General features: G+C 39.0%; 1 protein-coding gene across 1 annotated transcript in view; it reads right to left on the bottom strand.

Annotated features, from left to right (window-relative positions):
- aldh1a2 (aldehyde dehydrogenase 1 family, member A2) overlaps positions 1–26,913 on the bottom strand; it is a 53,628-nt gene that overhangs the window by 22,478 nt on the left and 4,237 nt on the right. The window contains exons 2-4 of the mRNA XM_088334512.1: positions 2,573–2,677; positions 2,344–2,484; positions 1,855–1,984 (exon numbers count right to left, since the gene is read on the bottom strand). Coding sequence (XP_088190638.1) covers positions 1,855–1,984; positions 2,344–2,484; positions 2,573–2,677 — 376 coding nt within the window. The remainder of the gene's footprint in view (positions 1–1,854; positions 1,985–2,343; positions 2,485–2,572; positions 2,678–26,913) is intronic.

Genomic DNA, 26,913 nt, shown 5'->3' with positions numbered 1-26,913 from the left:
TCTGAGAGATGACGTTGCGATGCATGCGCCTAACACTTTTAAGGTCACGGGCATGGCGTCATGCTGGAACGGCATCTCCATTCCTCTCGCATGACTCGAGGGTGTGCCACTCTCGGAAAATAATCGATTTGGGAAACTTGTGTCGAAATGTTATACCGAGGCCCTCGCCTGAGAGAGCCAAAAACATGCGGTTGTTCTCTAGGGAGGAAGTCTTCAGACGTGAGCGCAAACAGTACTAGAAGGACAACGCCCATCGCTCTCACACCGTCCGTGTCGATCAATACAATATCTGGGAAAGCCCATTTTGGTGTTGTTAACCATCTCGGTCCAACACATGTCCAAATACGAGCGCCGTAATCGTTCAGGCAGCAGGAATAACCCCGTCTGTTTTTTCTGGAAGTCGACGAGAGGAATAAAGATTCAACTGAAGCCCTGGGAAAGCGCTCACTCTGGCTGCTTTGGCAGCAGAGAACAAGAGGAGCTTTGAGAGGGACAATACAGCGGTATCGGCAGGTTTCCCATCTTCTTTCGTATTCTTTTTTTTTTTTTGCCGCCTGTTGAGACAGACGGACAAGTCCTTCCTAATACGTCACCCTGGGCACATTGCATTCACAGGCATAGGGGTGTACTGATTGCAGTGGCCTCCTTAGGACAACAAATTCTTCCTTTCACGTTCATTTTGACTTCTATATTTAATCTAAAAGGAAAGTGTGCGTTATTCAGGCATGAAAATGGTTCCGGGCTTAAAGAGGTGAGAAGGGTGTGGAGGAAATATGCTCTGATACACTGGACAATCTAACAAAATATTGATATTGTATCACTGATTCTGCAGGAGGCACCACAAACACATATACACCTTAGGGGTATTGCATGAAACCAAGCCTGGATATGTTAGTTATTTTGGCTAACCTTAGCCTCAAGCTGGTTTCACGAAAGCATGTTAAATTTAGCTTGGCTTACTTACATCAGTCTCTACAGCTAGCCTGTTCCAGGCCAGCCTAAAAACCAGGCTTAGATTATCCCCAGAGATACATCTGGCACTACTTTTGTCAATTCTGTGAAAAATGAATGGGTTTTATAGCATAGCTATGGGATCTCATAATATGTTGTACTATTGTTATTATCCTGTATTAAAATTTTACATTTCATTAAACTCTGCTGACTGTAAAATTGCAAAAGTCGTTTTATAGTCATTCATGTAGTAAATCTATCGCTGTCCGGCCATGTTTTTAATTGTTATGCCAATTAAGAATTCTTGTCAATTTTGTTAAATATGTTCATTATTGTTGTTTATGATATTTAAAAAATGTCCAAAAAATTGCAAAGTTGATATCAAAGACATCTTTGACAAAGGTTAAATGATAATATATTTAGGTTTAACTCCTAGTCTTCTGTTAATTCGTTAAAGAGAGTGTGTGTTTTAATTGTATTACTTATTCACCTTGGCACAAAAAAATGTTGAATGGAGTAATAAACAATCCCACTCCTTTTGAGAGAGATATCCTATTTTTCCATAAAAAGAAATTAATATAGAGTAAAATAATAGGAATAAACCTAAAATGTACAAAATCTAAAAAGTTAAAACTGTAAAATAAACAAAACATGCAGGGGAGTGTGTTACAAATTCACGCACCAATCAGGCATGCCAGGTTCTGTAAAATTTGTCCATGTAAGATCAAATCAAGCCATATGTATTTTTCCTGTGTGGTGCATTGTTAAATACCAAAGCACATCTTAAATGGCAGTTAAATCCTTTACTCAAAATCATCTGTTAAATGATGAATTTAGTGGAGCTATTGATTTTTATTGCGCCATGGATCATTCATAAACAGCTTAGGTCCACTTTGTCCTTACCCATTGGAATCGAAGTTCCATGAATCTTGTCTGCGTAGCCGGCAAAGTATCTCAAAGTCTTTATGGTGCCTTGCAAGTCCACGAAGAGAGTTGGCAGAAAAGGCTTCCCGCTGTTGAGCGACTCGATCGTCTGAGGCGAAACAGAGAGAGGACAGGGGCCCTTGGAGAAATACGTTGCATAACCTTTTTGCTCCTCACATATAATTTCTTACTGCTCCAAGTTTGTACCCATGGAATGTAATGCGAAACTGAGATAACACTAAATTGCAAATACAGCCTCTAAGTTACAGTTCTACATTCCCCTACTGAGCGAAGACATTTTATTTGTTTTTGCTTGTCGAGGAAGTAAGTCAAGAGTATTTAATAACAAGACAAACATCATAAAGAAAAGCAGATCGTGGGCCAACAATATTGGATCTACTCGGGTTTCATTGGAGTATGAAAACCATAAACTATTGAAATGCAATGGATGAAAAACTGTTTTCTTACAGCCAGATAAATGCTGTCTCTCTCCACAAGATCCGCTAGCTTAGAGAGCAACCGTCCTCGCTCGGATGCATCCATTCTCCGCCAAACAGACCCCAGTGCAAAGGCGAGACGGGCCGCCTGTACTGCTTTGTCGACGTCGGCCTGGCATTTTGAAGGAGGGAACACATTTTCACGATTTTACCTTTGACTATCAGAACCCTCGTTGTGATCGGGTCATAAATTAAATTACCTTATCTGCTTCTTGGACATCACAAATATGTTCCCCGGTCGCTGGGTTTATAGCTGGAAAGACCTTCCCGCTGACAGAATCCTGCCACTCATTATTGATGAAAATCTATAAGGAAGAAAGTTTAAAAAAATTAGAACACAATGTAAAACCCGCAATACAATAGTTTTCCAACCCTAAAATATAAGTGCGGGATATATGTTAACTCACAAATACATCTCATCTAACACTGTACATATAAACAAAAAAACAGTCCGCAGAAAGGATTTCACGAACAATAATATGACATATGGACCCCCGCTTTTTGATTAATATTTGGGTTGCATGATATGAAATTCCACCTTTTGGTAACTGTTCACATGCGACTCATAGTCAGGCGTGGCTGATTTATGTACAAAATGTTTTTTCTTTTAAAAATTGATTGGGTTCAATTTATCGTCCAATGCGGCTTATAGTCCGGAAATTGCGGTAGTCAGATGTCCATTGCATGCAGTCGCTTTCTCTCTCTCTCTCTCTCTCTCTCTCTCTCTCTCTCTCTCTCTCTCTCTCTCTCTCTCTCTCTCTCTTCTCTCTCTCTCTCCCCCTCTTGTCAGTCTCTCTGTCTCTCGTCTGTCTCTAACTCTCTTTCTTTTTCCCTCTCTCCCTTTCCCTGTCCATCTCTTTCTAACTATTTCTCTCTTTCTTTCTTTCTCTCTCTCTCTCTGTCTGGCTCTCTTCTTCATTTTGTCTCTCTGTCTTTCTAATTGTCTCTTTCTCTGTCTCTCCGTCTATGTCTAGACCTCCTTTGTTTAGTCAATTACTCAATCTCTCTGTCTCTTTCTCCAATTCTGCCTTTCTGTTTTATTCTCTATCTGTTTGTCTCGCTGTTTTTGATCTTTCTTTGTCTCTCTGTCTTTCCATCTCTGACTTTTATTCACTCTTCCTGTTTCTTTTTCTCTGTTTTTCCATTTTGCGCTGTCTCATGCTTTTAACGGGAACGGCTAGCCAAGTGTACTGTAAATACCGCATTTAAAACGCTCTTCAGATGGAACTCGCATTTTAGTCACTGTGATTGTGGCTGCATTTGTGAGTGATTTGTTCCCATTTTCAAGCCCTGCCTAAGTAAATAGCACGGCTGTAGCATTCATATCAAACTTGCACGGTCCACATTGACGTTAAAACTTAATGTTAAGGCGGGGGCCTCCAATTATGCGGGCCACAAATGCCTCGTGGGTTACGAGTTTGAGACCCCCTGGCTTAGAACCATGGGAGCTTTGATAACATCTGCATAGTCGAGTAAACATAATAGACAACTGCTGAATCGTCTACATGAAAAAAATGTTTTTTATTATCAGCATCAACACTATGTGCTTCAAAGTTGAACCTTAGGGAACCCAATGTAGAAGAGACAATGACTAAAATAAACTACAAGAAACAATACATTTAAAAGGACACTTAAGATCGGAACAGAAAGTCATCACAATGTGTGAGTGTTCAACATTCCAAGTGAGTTTACTGCAGCATGTGAGCGGCAGGATCAGGATGTATCATGATTTTTTCTTTGCACATCCAGTAAAAAAGATGTGGGAGAATCTCTGTAAATGTAGCCTGAGGGTTCCTGCATGACCACAATGGTTCTCCTAGGAGTACTCCACAATCTAGACAAAAGGACTTGGAGGTGTGGAGAATGGGACAACCGAGGGGGGCACAGATAAATCCCGATCAGACTACAGACCACCATCCCCCTTGAGACCACTTTCCACAACATCGCCACTCGTTTATGAGATCATAAAAACGCGTGCCTCGCTCGGACTCTGTGTTGCGTTAAAGCAAGCCTTGCGTTTAACAACCACCTGGGATTCTATACATGGCATAGGATAAGCCACTTCTGTTGGTAACACCAAAAAAAATCCTGAGAATACAATCCCGTACTCACGCAAAATGCTTAGAGAAGAAAATGGGGGCATGAAGAATCTCCCGTTATATTTGAATTCCACTCGGAAGAGTGTTTTAACTAGCTGTCAAGACTGATAGATGAAGTGCAAGGAGATCACTTGTTGGCTCCAGTTTTCTGTTTACACTCTTCCTGCCTTTCTCCTTTAGAAAAACTCAAGTGAAAAAAGAAACTATCTAAAAGGGGTAAAGATCTAATCATGTAAGTAACATCAGGCAAAAGCATAAAAGAACCGATTTGTGTAAACACACCACTATACGATTATCACGGATTTGCAATACCTTCAGTGAAAAAAGCGTTACTATTCTTTTTGGGGTTCTCTTTGTTTTTGATGCTTTACGTCAAAGGAGATGAAATTAAGAAGCTGAAATTTCACCATGATGGTTGAAATATGTTATGGTTCAAAATTACACCAAGTGGTAATTTCTTGGACAAACAGGACATAGAAATGTACATTCCTGGAGAGGGATTGGCTGTGCTTGCCCAAGACACACCACAAAAAAATGGTGCCCCTACGACACTAGTGGTTAAGGGATCCAAGGTGTAAAACAATGCATTTCAATGAATACTAAATTGCTTCTTTTAAAAGTCAAAGGACATAAAAATAGAGAAAATTGTGTTTTGAAACTTCTTTAAAACCACTTGGTGCCAGTATGCTCCACTTACACCAGTTTGAACGGTGTTCTCCAATGTGGTGCCCACGAGCTCAAGAGTGCCCCATAAGGACAGCTGAAGTGCCTGCCAACCTGTTCTGAAAATAGCTCACCGGTGCTAGGTCATTGTGGTTTTTGAGTACTGATTTTTTTTAGTGGTTGACTGAGTTTATATTACCCAACTTCCAATAATTAACCTGGTATTAACATCATAACAACATAATATTAACATGAGAAGTTTTTATTTTAGAAATGCATATCAAACTGGTGCCCTTTGCAGTGATTAATAACAAAAAGTAGCTCTCAGCTTGAAAAAGGTTGTCGACCCCAGTTCTAGATGATTCCATACATCAGGTCCAATTTCAAATTAAGATATTATAACCTATTGAACATGTTTTTGTGCAGATACTGATACATTTTGCCATTTTATTGTTAAAACAATGTACAATATATTTGTTCATAGCATATTTTTTTCATAGTTGGTGCACTGTAATATGGTCTAATGGTTTAATGTGCTGATTTTTTGGGGGTGATTGTTTCATTGGCAGATCACATTGCTTTTTTTCAATGTTATGCTTTGTCTGGAATTATTTTGAGTTGAAAAATATTACTATACTAAATTAGTATATTTTCTTATTTCACAAAAAAACAATTATTCACAATAAATAAAAACACGAGCAAATTAGTGTAATTTTAACTTCTTTTCTTAATAAATGAGAAAGACAATGCTAATGGTTGAAAAACAATTGACCTGATAGATTACCTTTAATATTTGAAATATATTTTTTCTTATTTTATTCTTAATTTGAATGTTTTTTTCAAACTATTTATATATACTGTATATATACATATATACATCTATATATTTTGAAAGAGAAGGGGACATGGATAGATAGATAGATAGATAGATAGATAGATAGATAGATAGATAGATAGATAGATAGATAGATAGATAGATAGATAGATAGATAGATAGATAGATAGATAGATAGATAGATAGATAGATAGATAGATAGATAGATAGATAGATAGATAGATTATTCAACCCCGCAGGGAAATTCACATTTCCAGCAGCATCCCTGAGCTGAGAACAATACAATAATAAAGCAAAAAGAATACAATATACAAATACCCAATGTGACGTGCAAATGCCCACTATAGCGTGTTGTATAGAATATCTAAATAGTGCTACACAGAATACATATTGCAATAAAATTCGGTAATACGCAATGTAGGGGGTGTGGTTTAATGTGGGCTTTTACTCTGCCGGGTAGAGTTAAAGAGCCTCATGGCATGAGGAAGAAAAGATCTCTTCAGTCTGTCCGTAGTACAAGACAGTGACAGCAGTCTGTCGCTGAAACTGCTCTTCTGTCTGGAGATAATGCTGTGTAGTGGATGCGATGGATTGTCCATGATTGACCGCAGCTTTTCGAGTGCCCGTCTCTCAGCTACTGTTGTCAGGCTGTCCAGCTCTGTGCCCACAACAGAGCTTGCTTTCCTCGCCAGTTTATTGAGACAAGAGGCATCCTTCTTCTTGACGCTGCCTCCCCAACACGCTGTCGCATAGAAGAGGGCGCTTGCCACAACTGTCTCATAGAATATTTTTTGGAGCTTTTTGCAGATTTTGAAGGAGGCCAGCCTTCTGAGGAAGTAAAGTCGGCTTTGGCCTTACCTATATAGAGCTTCTGTGTTGGCAGTCCAGTCCAGTTTGTTGTCCAGCTGCACACCCAGGTATTTGTAGGTCTGGACAAATTCTACACATTCTCCTTTGATGGTTACAGTAACCGGGTGAGTTCTAGTTCTCCTGAAGTCTACCACCATCTCCCTGGTCTTGGTGGTGTTCAGGTGCAGGTGGTTTGCGTCGCTCCATCGGACAAAGTCCTGAATCAATTTCCTGTACTCCTCCTCCTGCCCATTTCTGATACATCCCACGATCGCTGTGTCATCGGCAAACTTTTGCCAATGTATACAGAGTGAATAGGAACGGGGAGAGCACGGTCCCCTGCGGAGATCCTGTGCTGCTAATGGGCAGATTGATGATTTCGGAGACTGTACAGGTAACTTGTCATATTTATACATACATAGATTAGTATCCCCTCTCCAGTGCTACCTTTACATACAAGCTAAATTCGCAAGGCAAGCACTTTGACTCTGGCTCCTGTCGGTCCCGTTTTTTCATTCGTATATGACTTGTCTGTTCCTGATTCTGTTTGTCTCCGGCTACGACCCGTATTTGAACCACCCACATTCTGATCTCCCGTTCCGGATAACGACCGGTTTTTGACCATCGACCCTGCTCTGATCCCCGCTCCGGCTATTGAAAGATTTTTGCCGTTAGAACACGCTACAATCTCCCGTTTCGAGAGATCCAATTCCGCATTCCGAACACGATCTCCGATTCCGTAAGCAGATTTCTTTCCTTGTCCAGCAAGCACCGGATCGCTGGCGTTTGTTTTTTCCTCTACATCTCAATAAACTTGTGAGTAAATGTTACGCATCTGGGCCCCCCTCCTGTTCTGGCTTTGACAGACAGAATATAAACATAGGAAAGAAAGAACGAAAGAAAGAAAGCAATACAGAAAGAAAGAAAATGAAATAATGTAAAATAAACTAAAGAAAGAAGAAAAGCAAGAATGCAAAAAAAGCAAAAAAAAAAGGGAAAAAAAGAAGAAAAAAATGAAAGGAAGATAGACAGAGAGAGTGAGCGCAATAACTAGATAGACAGACAGACAGACGGACAAACCATAATTGTTTCCAGGGGGGATTTTTTTCTCACAGACCTGCCAGATAAACATAAAACCAGGACAAATATAAAGAATACATAGGACATCACATGTGCAGATGGCTGGATAAGATGATTACAGTTAAGTGAAGCAAGAACAGAAGGGACAAAGCTTTTACTGAAGCGTACCTGCTTCCGCCTCAGAGTTCTGTATTTACAGCCAGAGGGCAACAAGCAGAAGTGACTGGATAATGGATAATCCCTATTAATTGTCCTGGTGTGATGGCGTTATTGTTTAGGTGTGAGAGGTCCGTTAGATAGATAGATAGATAGATAGATAGATAGATAGATAGATAGATAGATAGATAGATAGATAGATAGATAGATAGATAGATAGATAGATAGATAGATAGATAGATAGATAGATAGATAGATAGATAGATAGATAGATAGATAGATAGATAGATAGATAGATAGATAGATAGATAGATAGATAGATAGATAGATAGATAGATAGATAGATAGATAGATAGATAGATAGATAGATAGATAGATAGATAGATAGATCTTGAAAACTGGAAAGTACGGCAGATTTTCACAAACGGGGGTGGGCCTGCAATATATCTCCCAATATCCCAGATCAACGATTCGCTGTAATATGCCAGGAAAACTTAAAAGGTCTTTTCTGTAAGCAAGTGTTGGTTTTAAGTATCAGAGCAAAAGGTGGGTGACTGAAGCAGCCCCTTTGTTCCACTGACCCTGGCACACAGGCCAACCAGGCTTGTCTCAACCAGTCTTCTGAGGCACCTTCCATCAGAGGTCCACCTTTAATCTGCCGCTCATTAAGAGCACTTCATAAAATTGTCAGGAACGATAAGTAGCAGCGGGGCCAGCTACAAAAACACAAAGTCCCGTAGAGCACTGAATTAGTTTTTGAATTTATAGGCTCCACTGAAGTGGGGAGCCCTAAATCAGCCGAACCCCCCTGACAGCCTAAACAGTCCCGGCAAGAATGCAGACGGTGGGTAGCTTTGTGCGTGGCGTAACCCCTCTCACAAGGCGCTACTAAAAGGAGAAACGCAAGAGGAGCGGAGTGGGCCGCCACCTAAATCACACTAAGAAAAGGACACGATTGCCTCGGCCCTTCCTCGGCCTCGGACCGGCGTTAAGACTTTTGTCTGCTTCCATTGAAGGCCTTGATTGAGATGACAGGGCCGGCGAGTAAATCAACTCTCGAGGTTTACCAAAATTGCTTTTAGGATCGTTTGGAAGAAGGGCAAAGAGGGCAAGAGTGAGAAAACAAGAGCCGGGGCGCACATTTTCAAATGACAAATTGTGTTTTCTTTCCCATCCCCTGCTGGGTCGCCGCCGTGCTTTCACATGATGCCTTCATGTTCGGGAAAAGCCATTCTCACATTAACTTTAACTTCATGTATTCCCATTTTAATAAAACACACACAATCACAGTTGTCGTAACTCAGTAGTGATGTTTCTTATACCCGGATGTGAAGTACTCTTAAGAGGAAAATAAGATAAAAGAATGTCAGGATAAATAGGCAAAACTATTTACAAGGTAATGCTTGGAGACAAGTTGTAATAACAGTGGAATAATAAGAGTGCTTTGTAACAAAATGACAATGAAAAGTAGTGCAATAACATTCAGCAGAGACAAAAATTCCCCCAAAAGTCAATAAATTCGATTTAAGTGTACATTTTCAATGTAACTGGCAAAATATATATTTTTCACAGTTTTGTGTGCTTGTTTAGGGTGTTGATGACCCTGGGGAAGAAACAGTCTCTAGGGTCCTGTAGCTTCTACCAGACGGCAACCGGTCAAAGACGTGGTGACCAATGTGAGAAGAGTCCTTTTAAGAGTGCTCCGGTACCGCAAACAGGCCATGTCCTCCATTTATTTGAGGCCTAGATTTTCCTCCTCAAGAATATTTTTCATGCACCTTAGTCGCTGTCTTACATCATTGTTTTTGCAATCTATTTTCTAGCAGAATTTAGTATGTTTGTATAGTGATTTTATTTTACCTCTGAAACTATTATGTGTGGGTTTTAAAAATGCAGGAACACTGGGTTTATAAAGCATTTTGGAAAATCCAGCAACATTTTCCTTTGTAATGTTCAATGCAGATATGTCAATTTTAGAAGTGATAAAGGTTTTCCTGCACTGTCTTCTAATAATTACAGGCTTTTGTGCAATTTTCAGTGAGGGAGTCAAACTTCTCTACCGGGACTCATGGCTGCACCAAAATCATTAATCACTTGCCTTATTACCTTTAAGTTACCTACGACCCAATAATAATACAGAAAAATGTATCTACCGCATAACTGTGATGATTGTGGTCTGCATAATAATATCAGAAAAAAATCACAATGGCCCCTTGCCTTTTTCAATCCCTCTGCATGCCGCCTTAAAACGAAAAAGTCACTCAAGGCCTACAGTAGTTGATCATTGGCTAAAATGAGTTAAAAGCTCATTGCTTATGTAACCATACAACTGTCCTACTTACAGTAAACAAATATAGGTAAAATGTTTTTTTTTACGTTACGTAATATCAATAGTCTCTATCATAAAATTAATAACTGTAAAATTGCGACATTACTGCTGTGTTGTGTTAAGCGGTGGACGCAAAATATGTCTTTAAGTCGACATGCAAATAGCTGAGCCACAACACAGCTTATGAATTAAAACAGCATTTAATCTAAATACCCTTAACTAGTTTTACACATTTTTGATAAAAGCCGATCACTTACAGTCCATTTGTAGCAAACAGAAAAAGGCTGATGTCTGTGCTAAAAACTAGCAATATGCTAGCTAAAAAAAAAAAACAGTGTTTGCTGTTGAATTACTCACTTTTACAGTCCAAGCAGACAAAGGCGTGTAGTAACCTAGCAAAAATTAATTAATTTTATTTTTAATACACTTACTTACTGTACATTTATAAAATATATTTCACTGAATGGAAACTCTAGACACTGTAGAAATAGTCACATTTCATGATTTTACAGTGAGTTAATTCCACATCTCTTACACACGTTAACCACAAATTAAATTGTGATTGTTTTGATCAGCTCATGTTGAATCCATAATTGGGTTCAATCATGGGCGTAACTAACCCGTTTTTGAGGGTGCTCAAGAATGAAGGACAGGATGGACTGAAATATGATGAAAAATGCTAAGTAAAACAAAAAAAAATGAAAAAACAAAAATGCTAACAACGCAGCATCGGAAACACTCCACTGCTTTGAAATGGTTCAGTCCATTTGATTCCTAGCACCACTCTCACCCCGTTCCCCGAGAGTCACTTGCCCTATAACGGCGGGGTCTGCGAAGGCTCCAGTGTATTATGGTGAAAGTATGTTATACGGTGGTTATGTTGAACAAATACCAATACCAAGACTTTGTTATCATTAACAGATATCAACTCTCATTTTAGCTGGATTGAATACAATGAAACACTGATCAGCCTAGCTTAAATTTTGCGTGTGTCTGTAAGTTATGTGTGAAGTCATGCTCTCAGCACCAGTTTACAGTTTTTACTGTGAAAAAAACACCATGTTCGAGGGATAGTAACTATAAAGAAATACACAAAACCTCCTACTAATTTAACTTCAAGTGAAATGAAAACAAAAATGAACCAGCTAGGCACTCTGGGTGCTCAGCATCCCCAAAGCTCTGAACCTAAAATCGCCCCTGGGTTTAATTGTTCATGGGAATCAACTCAATTTTTTACCAAAGAACCTGAAGAAAGAACTAGCTAGAAGTTTCAGCACTTAGGCTTTGGCTCTTATGAAACCGTCTCTCATGTACAGTATAAGTCAAATTGATCATGTGTGCAATCATTAAATACATTTAAAAAAATCAAAGAAGGGAAATTGATTTATAAAATCTGAATGTATATTCTATTTTAGGGTTAAGATTTCAGTAACGGTGGGTTGTTGAAATCTAGGCCACACAAAAATACAACAGCATGAATAGTCTATCCATGTGTCGTATAGATACATCTCAAAATAGCTTTTTGGTGAAAAACAAACAAAAAACAATGGCTCGCTCCGCTGTAGTTTGGAATCCCTTGACCTAATGTTTCGAAAATCAATTTTGAAAAATAAAAACAAGTTATTGTAAAAGCTGCTGTTTAAAATTATGATTCGGGGAATAAACACTGCTTAAATATATCGAGTCAGCTTACATTGGAATGCAGAGAATAAATGAAGGCCCTCGCATCTTGCCATGTGCTTTTAATCGCTCATTGAACTAAACATAATATTGTTTAAACACATTTTTTGGCACATTATGTGATTCAAAATGTAAATAACTTCACCTTTTTTTATATGGTACAATGTCCAACGTGCCTTACGTTGTTAAATTTTAAACACAACCTCTGAACGTGTACATGTATTTCATATTAACAAAGAGCCTGAGTTTGTGTGTATTGTAATTTTTTTATGAGTGGGTGGTGATGGGAAGAATTAAGAAAAGTGAGAATAAGCTGAAAGAGCCAGGGAAACATCTGTTTGGCTGCTCAATCTCAGCAGCTCACACTAGTAAAAAATATGCGATATGAACGGGAAGTGAGCTTTTTTTTTTTTTATGGACACGCCTGAGTGAACGTAAGTGCAATGCGTGCAAACTTAGGAGAGGCCGTTTGTAAAGTAAATCATACTTGCTCTCACATATAACATTATACTCTCACATATACACAACAATACGAGCATAAAGACACAGTCATACCCATGTTGTAACACTAATATACTCTCATACATACTACTATATTCTCTCATACATATAACTATACAACTATTCTCTCATACACACACTACTACACTCTTTAGAATATACTATTATACTCTCTCACAAATATTACTACACTCTCATACACACACTACTGTACTATCTCACACATACCACTGTACTCTCATACACATTTCTATACTTCTTGCACATACTTGCACTACTACGATCCCCTGTAAGTAAACACCCAATGTAAATATCTTCTGCTTTTACATGCCCACACTTTCTTGTGTAAATATTTTGTGTTCATATATATCCAAATTCTTTTTATCTTTTTTAATCTTTTATCTTCATAGTCAAATGTGTAGGTGGAGTGCCACGTCCAATTTCGTTGTCACAATATGTTCAACCCATTTTGTAACAATGATAATAAAGGCATATTCTATTCTATTCTATTCTATTCTATTCTATTCTATTCTATTCTATTCTATTCTATTCTATTATATATTACTATACTCTCTCACACATATCACTCTACTTTATACACAACACTCTCTCACACATATTACTATACTGAGAGCAACTCCAGTTTGATGTCGAACTGCACATCATATGCACAGAGGTGAGTGTGCATCACCATGGTTACCAAAATAATCCAAAGTAACACAACACAGAGAGGTAATTTGAAGTGGAAAGAGACACTATTTCTGTAGCTTATGAAGAGTCACAACTTTAGGTGATAATGCCCCCGTTAAGCAGGTTGCCGTTGCCGCTATCGGTGTGTGAGTGTGTCTGTGAATGGGTAAGTGTGAAGCACATTGTCAAGTGCTTTGGGAGGTCTTCAGTGACTTGAAAAGCACTAGACCATCTACCATTTAGGGAGATCATTGCACTAGGTGTGAAAAACCTGTAGCGCAAAACCAATTTTATGTTGTGTGAGAAAAAAAAGGTGCCTGTGACAGAGTATCATAGTGTGTGGGAGTCCATAAGTGTATGTGTTTGGGAGTATAGTAGTGTGTGTGTAAGAGAAAGTATAATCGTGTGGGTAAGAGTCTACAGTAGTGTGTGTGCTCGAGTGTAGTAGTATTTGTGTGAGAGTATAGTAAAATGAGTGTGAAAGCACAGTAGTGATTGTATGAGAGTATAGTAGTATGTGGGAGAGACTAAAATATGTGTAAGCATGTATAGAAGTGTGTATGAGAGAGTATAGTAGGTTTAGTGCATGGATATGACTGTGTTTGTATGATAGTATAGTTGTGCAAGTGTGAGAGTATGATGTTATAAGGGAGAGTAAGTATGATTTACTTCTCAGTCTCTCATGCAAACGAGTGTACTCATACACAACACTACAAGATTCCAGCGTCTGATACTGCAGCACCTGCAAGACCCGTCTGAGCAGGAAGTTTCATATCCCTAGCCCCCCGCTAACATGACCGCCGTTGTTTCCCTTTCAGCTTAGTGGACAGTTACCTCATAATGACCAAAGTTAGCAGCGGGCAGACGATGTCACCTAGCGCTAGCCGCTTTGGCAAAGAACGGGCCGGCTGATGCCGGTTGGGTGTCTTTGTCTAGACTGCGCGTCTGTTTTTGTCATTCCAACTCGGTAGGAGAAAACACATTTGATAGCAGTAAAATGCCTTGCCAGTGTGCGGGTTTTGTGGGTCATCTGATTCTTCTCATCCAGGTCATGAGAATCCGCAATAGTCCAATCGAGGTAACCATCTCAAGTTTAGTTAAACAAGAATTTCATTAATATGTATCACTATATCCCTGGGGAACAGTATAGTATGACAATTATGAAGTGGTCTACAACTGTAAGTGGCTGCCATCAAATAGCGATGCATGAGTTGGTGTAAGCCAGGCATATCAAACTCCGGTAACGGATCCAGACTTTATGTTCTCAGGTGGGCCAAATATTCAGCTTTCTTTTAGTACTATTCTTTATCATTCAGCCTATATTTGTAACCTACACTAAAAATTGTAATCATGAATTGATAAGGGATCTTTTCTAAGCACAACAGATACAGTATATTCCAAATGATGGGGGGAAAATGATTTTAATATTTGGCATTGAATGTGTTAACGATTAGTTTATTTTAACAGTTGAGTAAATGCAGCTTTACATCTGAACCAATTCACCACAAACTTCACATACTTAAAGAAACTGAAGTGGGAGCTATGAACATAAATGTACTTGCCTGAATTCTCAAACTGCCTGGAAATAAAAATGAAATGCAAAATGAGTTATGGATGTGAACAGGCTATAACAGCTCAAACTACTAGGCTGGGACTGCTTTTACACTTTTACTGCCCTCTCGTGGCTGGAAGAAGCATCTGATTTGTATTTATTTAAAAAAAAAAATGATATTAATGAGCTAGAGACTTGCCGTTTTTTTTTCATACTCAGATATTTACGGCAGCCCGGATTAAATCCTCTAACAGGCCGGATCCAACCCGCAGCCCGTATGCTAGACATTCCTGGTGTAAACCCATGTCGTGATGAAATTTGTTAACAACCACTTGTAATTGTTTTCACTTGTTCTTTAATTTGAAAGGTAAATTAAAAAGCAAATCAACGCTTTCTGCAAATGAACGGCGTTTTGCATCAAGTGTTGGTATTAAAGGCACAGTGTGTATTATTTAGCACCTCCTAGTGGTAAAAAAACGTAATTTATTTCAAATAACAATATTGATTAAAAAGAATTACATGAACAATGATATAAACGTGCATTTTTTTCTCATATTCATAATTCAAGAAATAAAGTCGCAACAAAATGTTGTTCAATTTGCCTGAGCTTTTCACCTATTTGATCAACGACTGGACTGCGCCAAACTCGTTCATCACTGAATAACCAATTCGGGAAAAGCTTGGTCAACTGAGCCGCCCCCTTATTTGAATTTCATTTTTTTTGTGACAACGACAAAATGCAAAGATAGATGAATACATTGCCTTTAAGTCATACATTTAGGAATTACATGATTTATGAGGTCATTTATTTATATGGCATATACTTATTTAAACATTTATTTTTACGTATGGGCGGATTGGTTCTCGTGGTTCTCATGGCAAGTGAATGGAGCAGCCTCTGTGTCCCAGGCCATCCTCTCAGACGTGATTAAGAGTGCGGGGGCATCATGTCGGCATGTGCATGCCCCAGTGGAAAATTTACACCGACTGCACGAGCCGGCATTTCACACGGACGGACATCTTAATGACACCGAGCACTTAAACCGTCACAATCCCGGGGACACGCTTTAGATTTGAGATGTGACCACGTTTGTGCGTGTGCGAAAGGGAAAAGAGTGTAAGGCAGGGGTGTCAAACTCATTTCCGTCCGGGGGGCCCACAGTAGGATAATCATCCTCATGGGGGCGTGACTAGTAAATCAAAAGCATAAAAAGAGGCCTTAGTTGTAGGGCTGGTGGTCTTCCAGAGGCTCAAAATAAAATTATAATTTAGGGATGTAACATTTGATTATAAAACGATTAAGTGTTTTTATCCTCAGTATTTTTCCGTCACTAAGATTTAATGTCTTTAAAAAACAACTGAATTAATTTCAAACAAAAATAGCATACAAACACAAATATGAACGATTTAACGATTTAAAAGTATTTTCCAGCTTTTTTTTTCACAAGCAGGATGACCCCGCCTCACGCGCTTTAACCACCAATGAGCGACGCCCATACGGACTGGCTCGGTCCAATGGCCAATTGTAACGTTTATGTTATGGCAACCCACGGCCGCCCAGTAAAAATGCCCGGCAAGGTGTTATGATTCGAATAGTAGAAGTAGCCAAATGTGCCAGGCACACAATAGACAGACTTAGACCAGGACGTCTAGGACAAAATTTATTTGAATAATGACACCAAGTGTATGCATAGATGGGAAAACCAAAGCCCGAAGAAAAACTTCCGGGATCTGATGAAGGGGTGATGCACATGAGACGAGTGTGATTCGGCAAGGAGGGAGTCTAGAAGCAAGAGGAGAGGCAAGAGGTTAGCAGGACATTTAGGCAAAATTAGGAAACAAAATCAATAAACCAAATTCGACATGTCAAACGCGGATCAGCTTCGACTTACCACATATGATCAAAGTTCAGGCATCGGTTGCTTGTCTCCAGCAACTTTTGAAGGCTGCAGTCTTGATTGGCTGTGGCTACAGTTGGGTTGATTGTGATCCTCCCACCCATGCTGGCTGAGGTGGAAGGCTGGCCCAGCGGTGAGAAAGAGGAACAGGGAACCCTGTCTTGGCGCGGGCGTGGCATAACACCACATTTATCAATTTGTTTGGTATTTATTGAGAGTGCCTGGACACAAAACCTAGCTCAAGACACTTGCGGAGGCCTAAAGAACAACTGTCCATTTTTTAAGAAAAATCGGTTCAGCCTATAAGCCCAAATACGAACACACACACGCAAATTGGGATTTATAAGTAAGTTTAAATGACAATGTTTACCTGAAGTAGTAAATACAATAAACTTTGCTGTAAGATTTCAAAAAAAAGAAGCCGAAGCTTATTTAACCGTCTGCAAAGACTAAGAGTGGGCAGATCCAAATATTAATATTATCGATAAAGATTGAGGATTTTGATCAGATTGATATGACTCCGCTGGAACCGATACTGTCTTACCATTTTAGATAGCACAGTAATAATGCTGTTGGTGAATTGGAATATACATTAAAGCTTTCAAATTCAATCAATTGGATACCGAACAGATTTTATTTGCACAGCTGACATTATTTACAAAATATTGTGCAATGCAAGATATTTTAGTTGTTTTGTTGACATTGCTATACGGTATATGTATTTTTGTTAAATGTATGATGATTCTTTTGGTTTACTCTTTCTTGACTTTTGTACTGAAACAGTTGTAATCAAATTATCCATCCATCCATCCTTCCATCCATCCAGCCATTATCTGTACCGCTTATCCCCAGTAGGGTCGCGGGGGTGCTGGAGCCCATCCCAGCTATCTTCGGGCAGTGGGCAGGGGACACCCTGAATGGTTGCCAGCCAGTCGTAGGGCACACAGGGGCAGACAATTCGCTCATTAATTCACACCTCGGGACAATTTGGACAGGCCAATTAACCTGACATGCATGTTTTTGGAATGTGGGAGGAAACCGGAGTGTCCGGGGGAAACCCATGCAAGCACGGGAAGAACATGCAAACTCCACACAGGAAGTTTGATCTCATGACCTCATAACTGTGCCATACACGCACTAACCACTGTGCCGCCGTGCTGCCCCGTAATCAAATTATTTATATTCATATTTTTTATACTGGTAAAAGGGCAGTGTGTATTATCTAACCCCTCAATGTCACTGTATCTTGTTGTGCAGCAGAGAATGTTTGCTAAAAACCACAAGGAATACCAACTATGGAGACTCAAAGTGACCAAAATTCACTATGTTTCTTTTCATTTTTTGCCCAGTCTTTTTCTTTCGATTTATTGGTGCCCGTAACAGAAAGATGGCCAACACACAAGAAAGACAGGCTCATGTTATATCAAACAAATGCAAATCTCTAAACCGACGGGCATTTTAAATAATGCACGTTTATAAGACAGCTCATATGTTTTTGCATTTAATGTGTATCAATATTGTTTTTACTTTAACGATGATTATTGATTTTACCATTAGGAGTAGCTAAATAATACACACTGTCCCTTGGAAGTTTGCATTGTAGTCGATTCATAAAAATGAAACATGTTTTAGTGCTTAAAAGATTGGTGTTGTGTTTATCATGTATATAAGCTAACTCAACGGAGGAGGACTTCAAATTTTTCAATGATCATGACATTTCCAAGCAAAAAGTATCAGTATCAGATCGGAATCGATCAATATTACCCTGTATTCATTTAGATCTAAGTATCGCCATGACTTTTATCGTATAACATAGGGATGAGTTTCCTCAATGTTCTCTGGTCGATTCCTGGTAGTAAGCAAATACAGCTACAGTAAGTACTTTGCGAGCGGCGGCTAGCCTTTGTGACATCCAGTGGACATATTCAAAATTGCAGGTCATTGTGGCTCATTTTTCATTTGTGTTTCTCTCAACATTGTCTCGCGGACCACATTAAGCCCACCGGCCATGATTTTGACACATGTGGTGTAGGACAAGCGAAAGGGAAGGATGACTAAAAGAAGGGGGAGGCGAAGGGTGAGTATTCTCGCTGTGCTGCTCGTGATAAATCATTGCGTTGCACGGTATCCCCTAACTTGCTCTGTGTTTGATGTTGATGGCAGTAAGATGGTGGTTTTGAAGTGAAAAAGTCCAGAACTGCAGGTCAGGCTCTGGCGCACCCACACGGTGAAGCCGCCTCATAATTTACACCCCGGCGGACAGCGCCGAGCATCACCGAGCCCCTCCTTGCGAAGCCCCCTTGTCTGTACTATCTCAATCAGTGACAGATTAATGGAGGCCCTTCTTCATCCCAAGTGTGTGCATGTGTTTGCATGGGCAGTCAGGTTGCACAGCACAGGTTTCTATGGTGAAAGTGCACTTGTTATTTATCACCGTTGAACAGATGAACTGATTGTGAAAATACTAGAGTGCTATTTTGCGTCCAACATTGCAAGCACTTTTCTTTGGTTTGTCAATGTTTGACTTTCTAATCGCGTGCTCATTAGGGGTGGGCGATACTAGGAATTTCGCTATCGATACAGGGTAGTGTCTATCCACACCGATCCGATACTGATACTTTTTGTTGGAAATGTCATGTTCTATAATAACGAAGTCCCTCTCCTTTTAAAGTAGCTCATAATTAAGATAAACATAGCACTCTGATTTAGGCACTGAAAATGTTTTTTTTTTATTTGATAACTAAATTGAGAACAGTATAAAAGAGAAATATTTCTGTTAACACGGTTTCAAAAGAAAAACTGTATCACATCCATCCATTCATTATCTGCACCGCTAATCCCCAGTAGGGTCGCGGGGGTGCTGGAGCCCATCCCATTTGTCTTAGGGCAGTGGGCAGGGCACACAGAGACAGACAACTCACTCGCTCATTCACACCTAGGGACAATTTGGATCGGCCAATTAAGCTGACATGCATGTTTTAGGAATGTGGAAGGAAACCGGAGTGCCCGGAGGAAACCCACGTGAGCACAGGGAGAACATGCAAACTCCACACAGGATCCCATGACCTCAAAACTGTGCCACACACGTGCTATGCACTGCACCGCCGTGCTGCAATACTGTATAACAATGAAAACTAAAATACTCTCCGTTGCACAAATATTTTGAAAATAAAATTGGGAATGCAATAGAAGTGTCAATTGTCTCTCATCGGCATTGCCATAGTGACAACATTTTTGTTTGGAGCTCATTACCCTCTGTAGTGTAACCTTTTTTCATCTTTTATGTAAATGAGTGTTGATGCCACAGTATCAGTCTACTATACCACACAAATCACACCTGGAATGTTTTTTTCTGTAGTTGAAAACAAAGTCCACACCGTGATCACTTCCTGTTTTTTCATTTTTAGCTTCTGGTAGGGGTTTCCGAGTAGATCTGGCCCTCTCTTTTGCCTGGCAGGCAGGATGCTAGGTAGGGAGAGGTGCTAAAAGTGTGCCTGTAAGTCACTACTTAGGCATAAACTCAAAGAGTGGCCGATGGCGCTGGATGGGAGAGAGAAAGGCTGCACTATCCAAATGGAGAAGCGGCACTTTGAGAAGGTTGGTCGAGAAGCGAAATAATGATCCAAGTATCGCCGATGTTATTGATAATTGGATTGATCCGCCCGCCCCTAGTGCATATTACTATATTACTAAAAAACCCAAAAGGTCATGAGATGTATAGTTTCACAGTTTTGAGCACTGTAGGCTTTATAATGGTTATTCATATATTGAGAGGACGGAGATATATATATATATATATATATATATATATATATATATATATATATATATATATATATATATATATATATATATATATATATATATATATATATACATATATACATATATATATATATATATATAGATATATATATATATATATATATATATATATATAGATAGATAGATAGATAGATAGATAGATAGATAGATAGATAGATAGATAGATAGATAGATAGATAGATAGATAGATAGATAGATAGATAAATGGATGGATAGATAGATAGATAGATAGATAGATAGATAGATAGATAGATAGATAGATAGATAGATAGATAGATAGATAGATAGATAGATAGATAGATAGATAGATAGATAGATAGATAGATAGATAGATAGATAGATAGATAGATAGATAGATGGATGGATGGATGGATGGATGGATGGATGGATGGATGGATGGATGGATGGATGGATGGATGGATGGATGGATGGATGGATGGGTGGATGGGTGGGTGGATGATTGGGTAGGTGGGTAGGTAGGTAGGTAGGTAGGTAGGTAGATAGATAGATAGATAGATAGATAGATAGATAGATAGATAGATAGATAGATAGATAGATAGATAGATAGATAGATAGATAGATAGATAGATAGATAGATAGATAGATAGATAGGTAGGTAGGTAGGTAGGTAGGTAGGTAGGTAGGTAGGTAGGTAGGTAGGTAGGTAGGTAGGTAGGTAGGTAGGTAGATAGACAGATAGATAGATAGATAGATAGATAGATAGATAGATAGATAGATAGATAGATAGATAGATAGATAGATAGATAGATAGATAGATAGATAGATAGATAGATAGATAGATAGATAGATAGATAGATAGATATTAGAAGACGTCCTATTTTTTCCATTATTTTTATTCAAATGTAATACTCAGGTATTCTTCGAATTTATGTATAGTCACAAAGGATTTTAATATGTGCAGGCGAGCAAAAGAATCCTATTTTTATTTACTTTAAAATCAAAATAATGTCAATACAAAAAAATGTACGCTTTTGGAAAATGGACAAAATGTCCTCCGATTTAGTTATGACTACACGCCGTCCAGTGTCACAGTCACGGCCTCGCCCAACCATTGCACAAAAAAGCCAACGCGATGCAGCAGTGACATCTGAGTGAACCTGCAAACATCTCCCATCGAGCTGATACTGTATCGTTCGGACCATAAAGGCGGCTTCAGGCCATTGAGGTTTGTTCCTTGTCCTTTTCACCCAGCCACGAACTGTGCTCTCAGAAACGCACTCCAATCTTTGTGAAGAAAAGCCTTCGAGGATGGTGTCTTTGACTGACGAGCGCAAAATATATATACAATGAAGTAGGCGTTCTTTTTTGTTAGTGCGCTCCCCTCGTGCAGCCCCCCCGCATTTCCATAGTATGAAGGCTCCAACAGCTGGCTTACAAGACGCAAACGGTTTAAAGGTTGCCGGGACCACGACGGAAGCCATAAATAAAGTCAGCCCTGATAGATGATGCTGATGCTTTTCGCTGGCAAAACAAGGGAGGAGACGCTCGTTGTAGTAACAATTAAGGAATGCCGTGGGAATATGTGTTGTCTTTGGTTGATTTTGTTTTCTTTTTTTTCGGAGTGGTTTTAATGAACTAAAACGTAGTGTCTTTTCCAATTTCATCTACATCACTAGTGATCTAACGATCAGTGGATTTAGGCATATTATTCCTAATACTATTATTCTTATTATTGTTATTCACCCGTATGTTATCATTGTGGCGGGCCACAATAATAGTGTCAGACATTGGACCAGATTGTGGTACAGAAAAGAATGGGGATCATTGACTTGGAGTGGTTAAAAAAAACTGTATTCATTCAAGAAAATATATTAAGTAAAAAGAAAAAAAAAAAGGAAAAATGCATGAAATATTATATAAACTTGCATGTTCTTAAAAACATGCAGGTCAATAAACTAGCAGTTATTTAACCTAACATGAGGCTCACCCAGAGGGAACTGACATAATTGTCCGTCATCTTGCTGCTAAGAGATCCCCTAAAAACCGAAAACCTTGTGTAAGGCTTGGCAAAACATCAACAAAAAACAGCAACAAAAACAATATTCGAATAATATGCAAAAACGCATGAAATGCATGACCTTTTGTGTCATTCTACTAGTCTAGCGAACTGTCATATAAAAGTGCAATTTTTTAAATACTAGTACGTGAAGAAATTTGCATTTATTTGACATCATGAATTTCATCTGGAGAGAGTTGACATGGTTTTCCGCCGTTTTACTATGAAAGGGTACCCCAAATAACCAAAAACCTTGTGTAATGTCGAGTAAAAAATGAGAAGGAAAATGGTTACTTTGATTTTCCGTTGTGTGTATTCTTTTTTTGGACTTTTTAGCACTCGTTTTCTCCGGCAATACACAATACAGGGGGCCTGGGCACTCCGGTCCTGCATGTTCTGCATGATTTTTGAGGTTTCTCTGATCCAATACAGGTGATTCCAATCACCAGTATCGTTAACGAGCACTTGCTAGCTTGCTAACGAGGTTATAATTTGTATCACCTGAGTTAAAGAAGAGCAAATTTCAAAATCTGGCAGGACGTATGGCCCTCCAGGACCGGAGTGCCCGGAGTGCCCAGGTCAGCAACATCAAAAGCTTCAGCTTACTTCCTTTGGGTACATGTCTATGTATTGTATAATGGTACTGTACAGCAGTTTTTGTCAAAATAATGCATTGTTTCCTCCTGATAATTAATGTTTGATGTTGTTTTTGCCCTTTTTCTAAATAAAAAGCAACAAACAATGATTATTTGTTATTCTTGAAATGTTAAAAATGGTCCTCCAGTTCTGGATTGACCCGAGAAATCCGATGTAAGAGACTGGAAACATGTGGCTACATTGCGGATCGGTGGGCCACAGTGCTCCCTCCGAGGCAGCAGTGGAGCCCACGCTAGGGGTGCCCATAAATCAAGACCCTCTGCCCCCTGTGTCCACCTCACCATCCGGGACGGGCTGATCCAAATTCCTTGGAGTTAATTCACCAAGTCGCTCCCAAACATTTCCTCCTGTACGAGGAGGGAATGGAAGAGCCGACTCACACACACAAACGCAACACACGAACGCAACATCCTCTCTTCAGTGCAGCGGTGTGACCTTTGCACTTGTGGCACTGAGGTATGTGTTAAGACAGCAATTATGGAACTGAATGAACTTACGCCACACTATCATCTCCTGCTGCCCTTTAATCTTGCTATGCTTATACAAAAACACCTGAAAAAGACAATGGTTTGGAGTAAACACTGTAGGCAAAAAGTACAAAGTACTTCATTATAGACTATATTCAAAAATACTCAACAGATATTACATTTTTACCAGAGTACTTAAACTCTTAATATTTGACAAAAAATAACATATAAATATATATATGTGTGTGTGTGTGTGTGTGTGTGTGTGTGTGTGTGTGTGTGTGTGTGTGTGTGTGTGTGTGTGTGTGTGTGTGTGTGTGTGTGTGTGTGTGTGTGTGTGTGTGTGTGTGTGTGATAACATATATTGCACAGATATCGCAAGTGTGCTAGATAAGTTTTCATCAGGTGACACATAAGACGTTTTATTTTTAACCAGATCTCTTTTTCTACATTGAGACAAGCTGTTATAGTGTTGTAATCCTTATACTCTTTTATTATAGTACAGGTAAATTTTTGTGGGTGTGGTGTTATATTTCATTGTTTTTGGTGCTGGTCCTGGAGATTTTAAATCAATGTTTTTTTTCTTATTGCTATTATCTATACCCTTATTAGGACCAATTTAGTAGTTTTGATTGACTGATTGAGGCTCTTTTTAGGCACAGCGCACACACCAAAATAACATCGATGAATTAACAAACTGAAGCAACAAAATATTTGCACAAAAAACTGATGTACCATACAATAATATAACACATAAACATGTGCCCAAAGGGACTAGGCTGAAGCCGAAGATTTTAAATGTCTACTCCTATTCTATTTTTTCTTGCACAGGGAAGACATTTTCAAAAATAAAACAAAAAAACAACACTATTTCCTACAAAGGAAAATCTGAAAAACAATTAATTTACATTTAAAAGTTACAATTTCAGAACAACAATATACCAACAATGGTGAAGACAAAATACCAACAATGGTAAGAGAACAGAGATGCAAAATAGAGCAAACCCTTACAGTGCTTACTGCGAACAGACAAACGGTTTGTAGAGTAGTTTACAATTTTTTTGCATCGTTTCTGTTGTAAACCAGATTTCACACCACGTACACAAGAAACAAGTTTAACGGTGTTTTTTGAAGCCTCGTGTGGTGTGATAGCTTCACTCAAAATGAACCTAATATACAAACATGTGTTACAGAAAATGTTGGGATTTGGAGCTGGTTATTATGTTTTTCAACTACCATTAAGACAGAAGGATCTCCCTGCCGTAGCCACTCTCACCCTTCTGCCTTCTGCCAAATCAATGCACTACTGCACTATTTAGATTCTGGGTTATACTTTGCACACTTACTATTCGGAACCTTGTATAGTTTTATATAATATATCCTTACTTTTTTCCCTCCTAGTTGTTATTTATGATTTGTATTTTGTGTCTTATTTATTGCATGTTCACATGCAGGTTGAGAGGAACTAATTTAATCTGTGCTGTATGTTGTGCATATGGCATATTAGACGCGAAAGTTGACAATTATAATGACAACTTCAAATACGATGCTTGTAAAATAAGCGGCTTTTTTGTATTTTCCGAGTGATTTGACATTTAGGTTGTTGTAACTCGAGGACATTGAATCACGGGAATTAGGTGCCTGTTGTTAAGACATTTTTTTAATTATTTCAGAATAATTTTTTTAAAAGCTTTTCAAGCTAACTTTATAGCGTTAGCAGCAATTAGGCTGTTAAGCTAAATACATGCCACCACACTGCTCCATTACGTTTTCATTCAATACCAAGATATCAACGAAAATACTCTTGTGCGTGAAAAAATGAGATTCCCAATATTTTTGAGGAATTTCAAACCAACAGGACACAATAATTTGCAGAGGTCCCAAAAAATTAATTGGAGTCCTTGTGTTTCTAAAAGGAACTTTTAAAATTATACTTTTTCACATAAGATCACGGGCAGCACAGCGGCACAGTTCTGAGGCCGTGGGAACCCGCGTGGGTTCAAATCCAGCTCCCAGCCTTACCGTGCGGAGTTTGTATATTCTCCCCGTGCTTGCGTGGGTTTCATCCGGGCACTCCGGTTTCCTCCCACATTCCAAAGAATTTTAAGGTGAATTGGCCGGTACAAATTGTCCCTAGGTGTGACTGAGCGAGTGAGTTGTCTGTCCCCGTGTGCCCTGCAATTGGCTGGCAACCAGTTCAGGGTGTCCCCTGCCCACTGCCCGATGATTGCTGGGATAGGCTCCAGCACCCCCGTTACCTTACTGAGGATAAGCGGTGCAGCTAATGAGATGAGACCTAAGATCACCTAACCTGAAGCCAGAAGCAATATCAATATGTGCTGACATTCTTGTGTAGCCGTTAGCAAGCTGAACTTCTACCCCAGGGCTATCACCCCCCTAAACGAGTGCACAAAACTGTGAAAAATATCTTGCGACTTACTTTGTGTTCTTCCTTTATTTTTGTTGCTGCAAATTGTTATTGTAAAAACTGTGAAAATATATACCTTGTGACTTTTTGGGATTTTTTTATTCTGCAAAGCATTATCGCACTCCTTTTCACTAGTCTTCATCTTTCACAAATATTGAACTATTATTAAAACTTAGGCCGGTCTCTAAACACTACGTTGTAAATATTTTTTTCTGCCTTTTATCCTGGTAGTCTTTATCTGTTTTTCAAGTCTTTATTACGTGTTTACCCCGGAGTTCCATGTCTAATCTCGTTGCATACAATGTTACACAACGTTAACATCAATGACAAATTAAGACAATTCAACTCAAGATACTCTTGTAATTCGAGAGTATGGGATTCCTAATGTTTTTGAGGATTTTCAATGTTCCAGTTCACAAAAATTTGCAGAGGCCAAATTCAATAAATTGAGATCTTTGTTTTTCTAAAGAGAACTTTTGCAATTATACTTTTTGTCTTAAAATCAACGTACTTGAGGAATGAATGCATATCAAAACTTGCTAACGTTCTTCTGTAGCCGTCAACATTGACAAACTGATCTGAAATATGCAAAAAAAAAAGCTAGCAGTCTTTTAGTTCTTTGGCAGCTTGAATTGCTTCACAAGTGAAATGGTCATTTGGCGTGACTCCTTTTTCCAGCTGTTTCTGCACCTCGGTTCTCCTCCCACATCCAGAAACATTCGTGATAGCGCTTCGGCTCAACTTTTCTATCATCGACTTTCTCGTGAGCGGCGAGACCACACAGGAAAAAAATGTAGCTTTCAACTTTCCCCAAG

Source organism: Urocampus carinirostris, chromosome 4, assembly GCF_059441175.1.
Source record: "Urocampus carinirostris isolate Australia breed hairy pipefish chromosome 4, RoL_Ucar_1.0, whole genome shotgun sequence".
NCBI classification, from domain to species: Eukaryota; Metazoa; Chordata; class Actinopteri; order Syngnathiformes; family Syngnathidae; genus Urocampus; species Urocampus carinirostris.
This window is presented reverse-complemented; position numbering and strand designations above follow the sequence as displayed.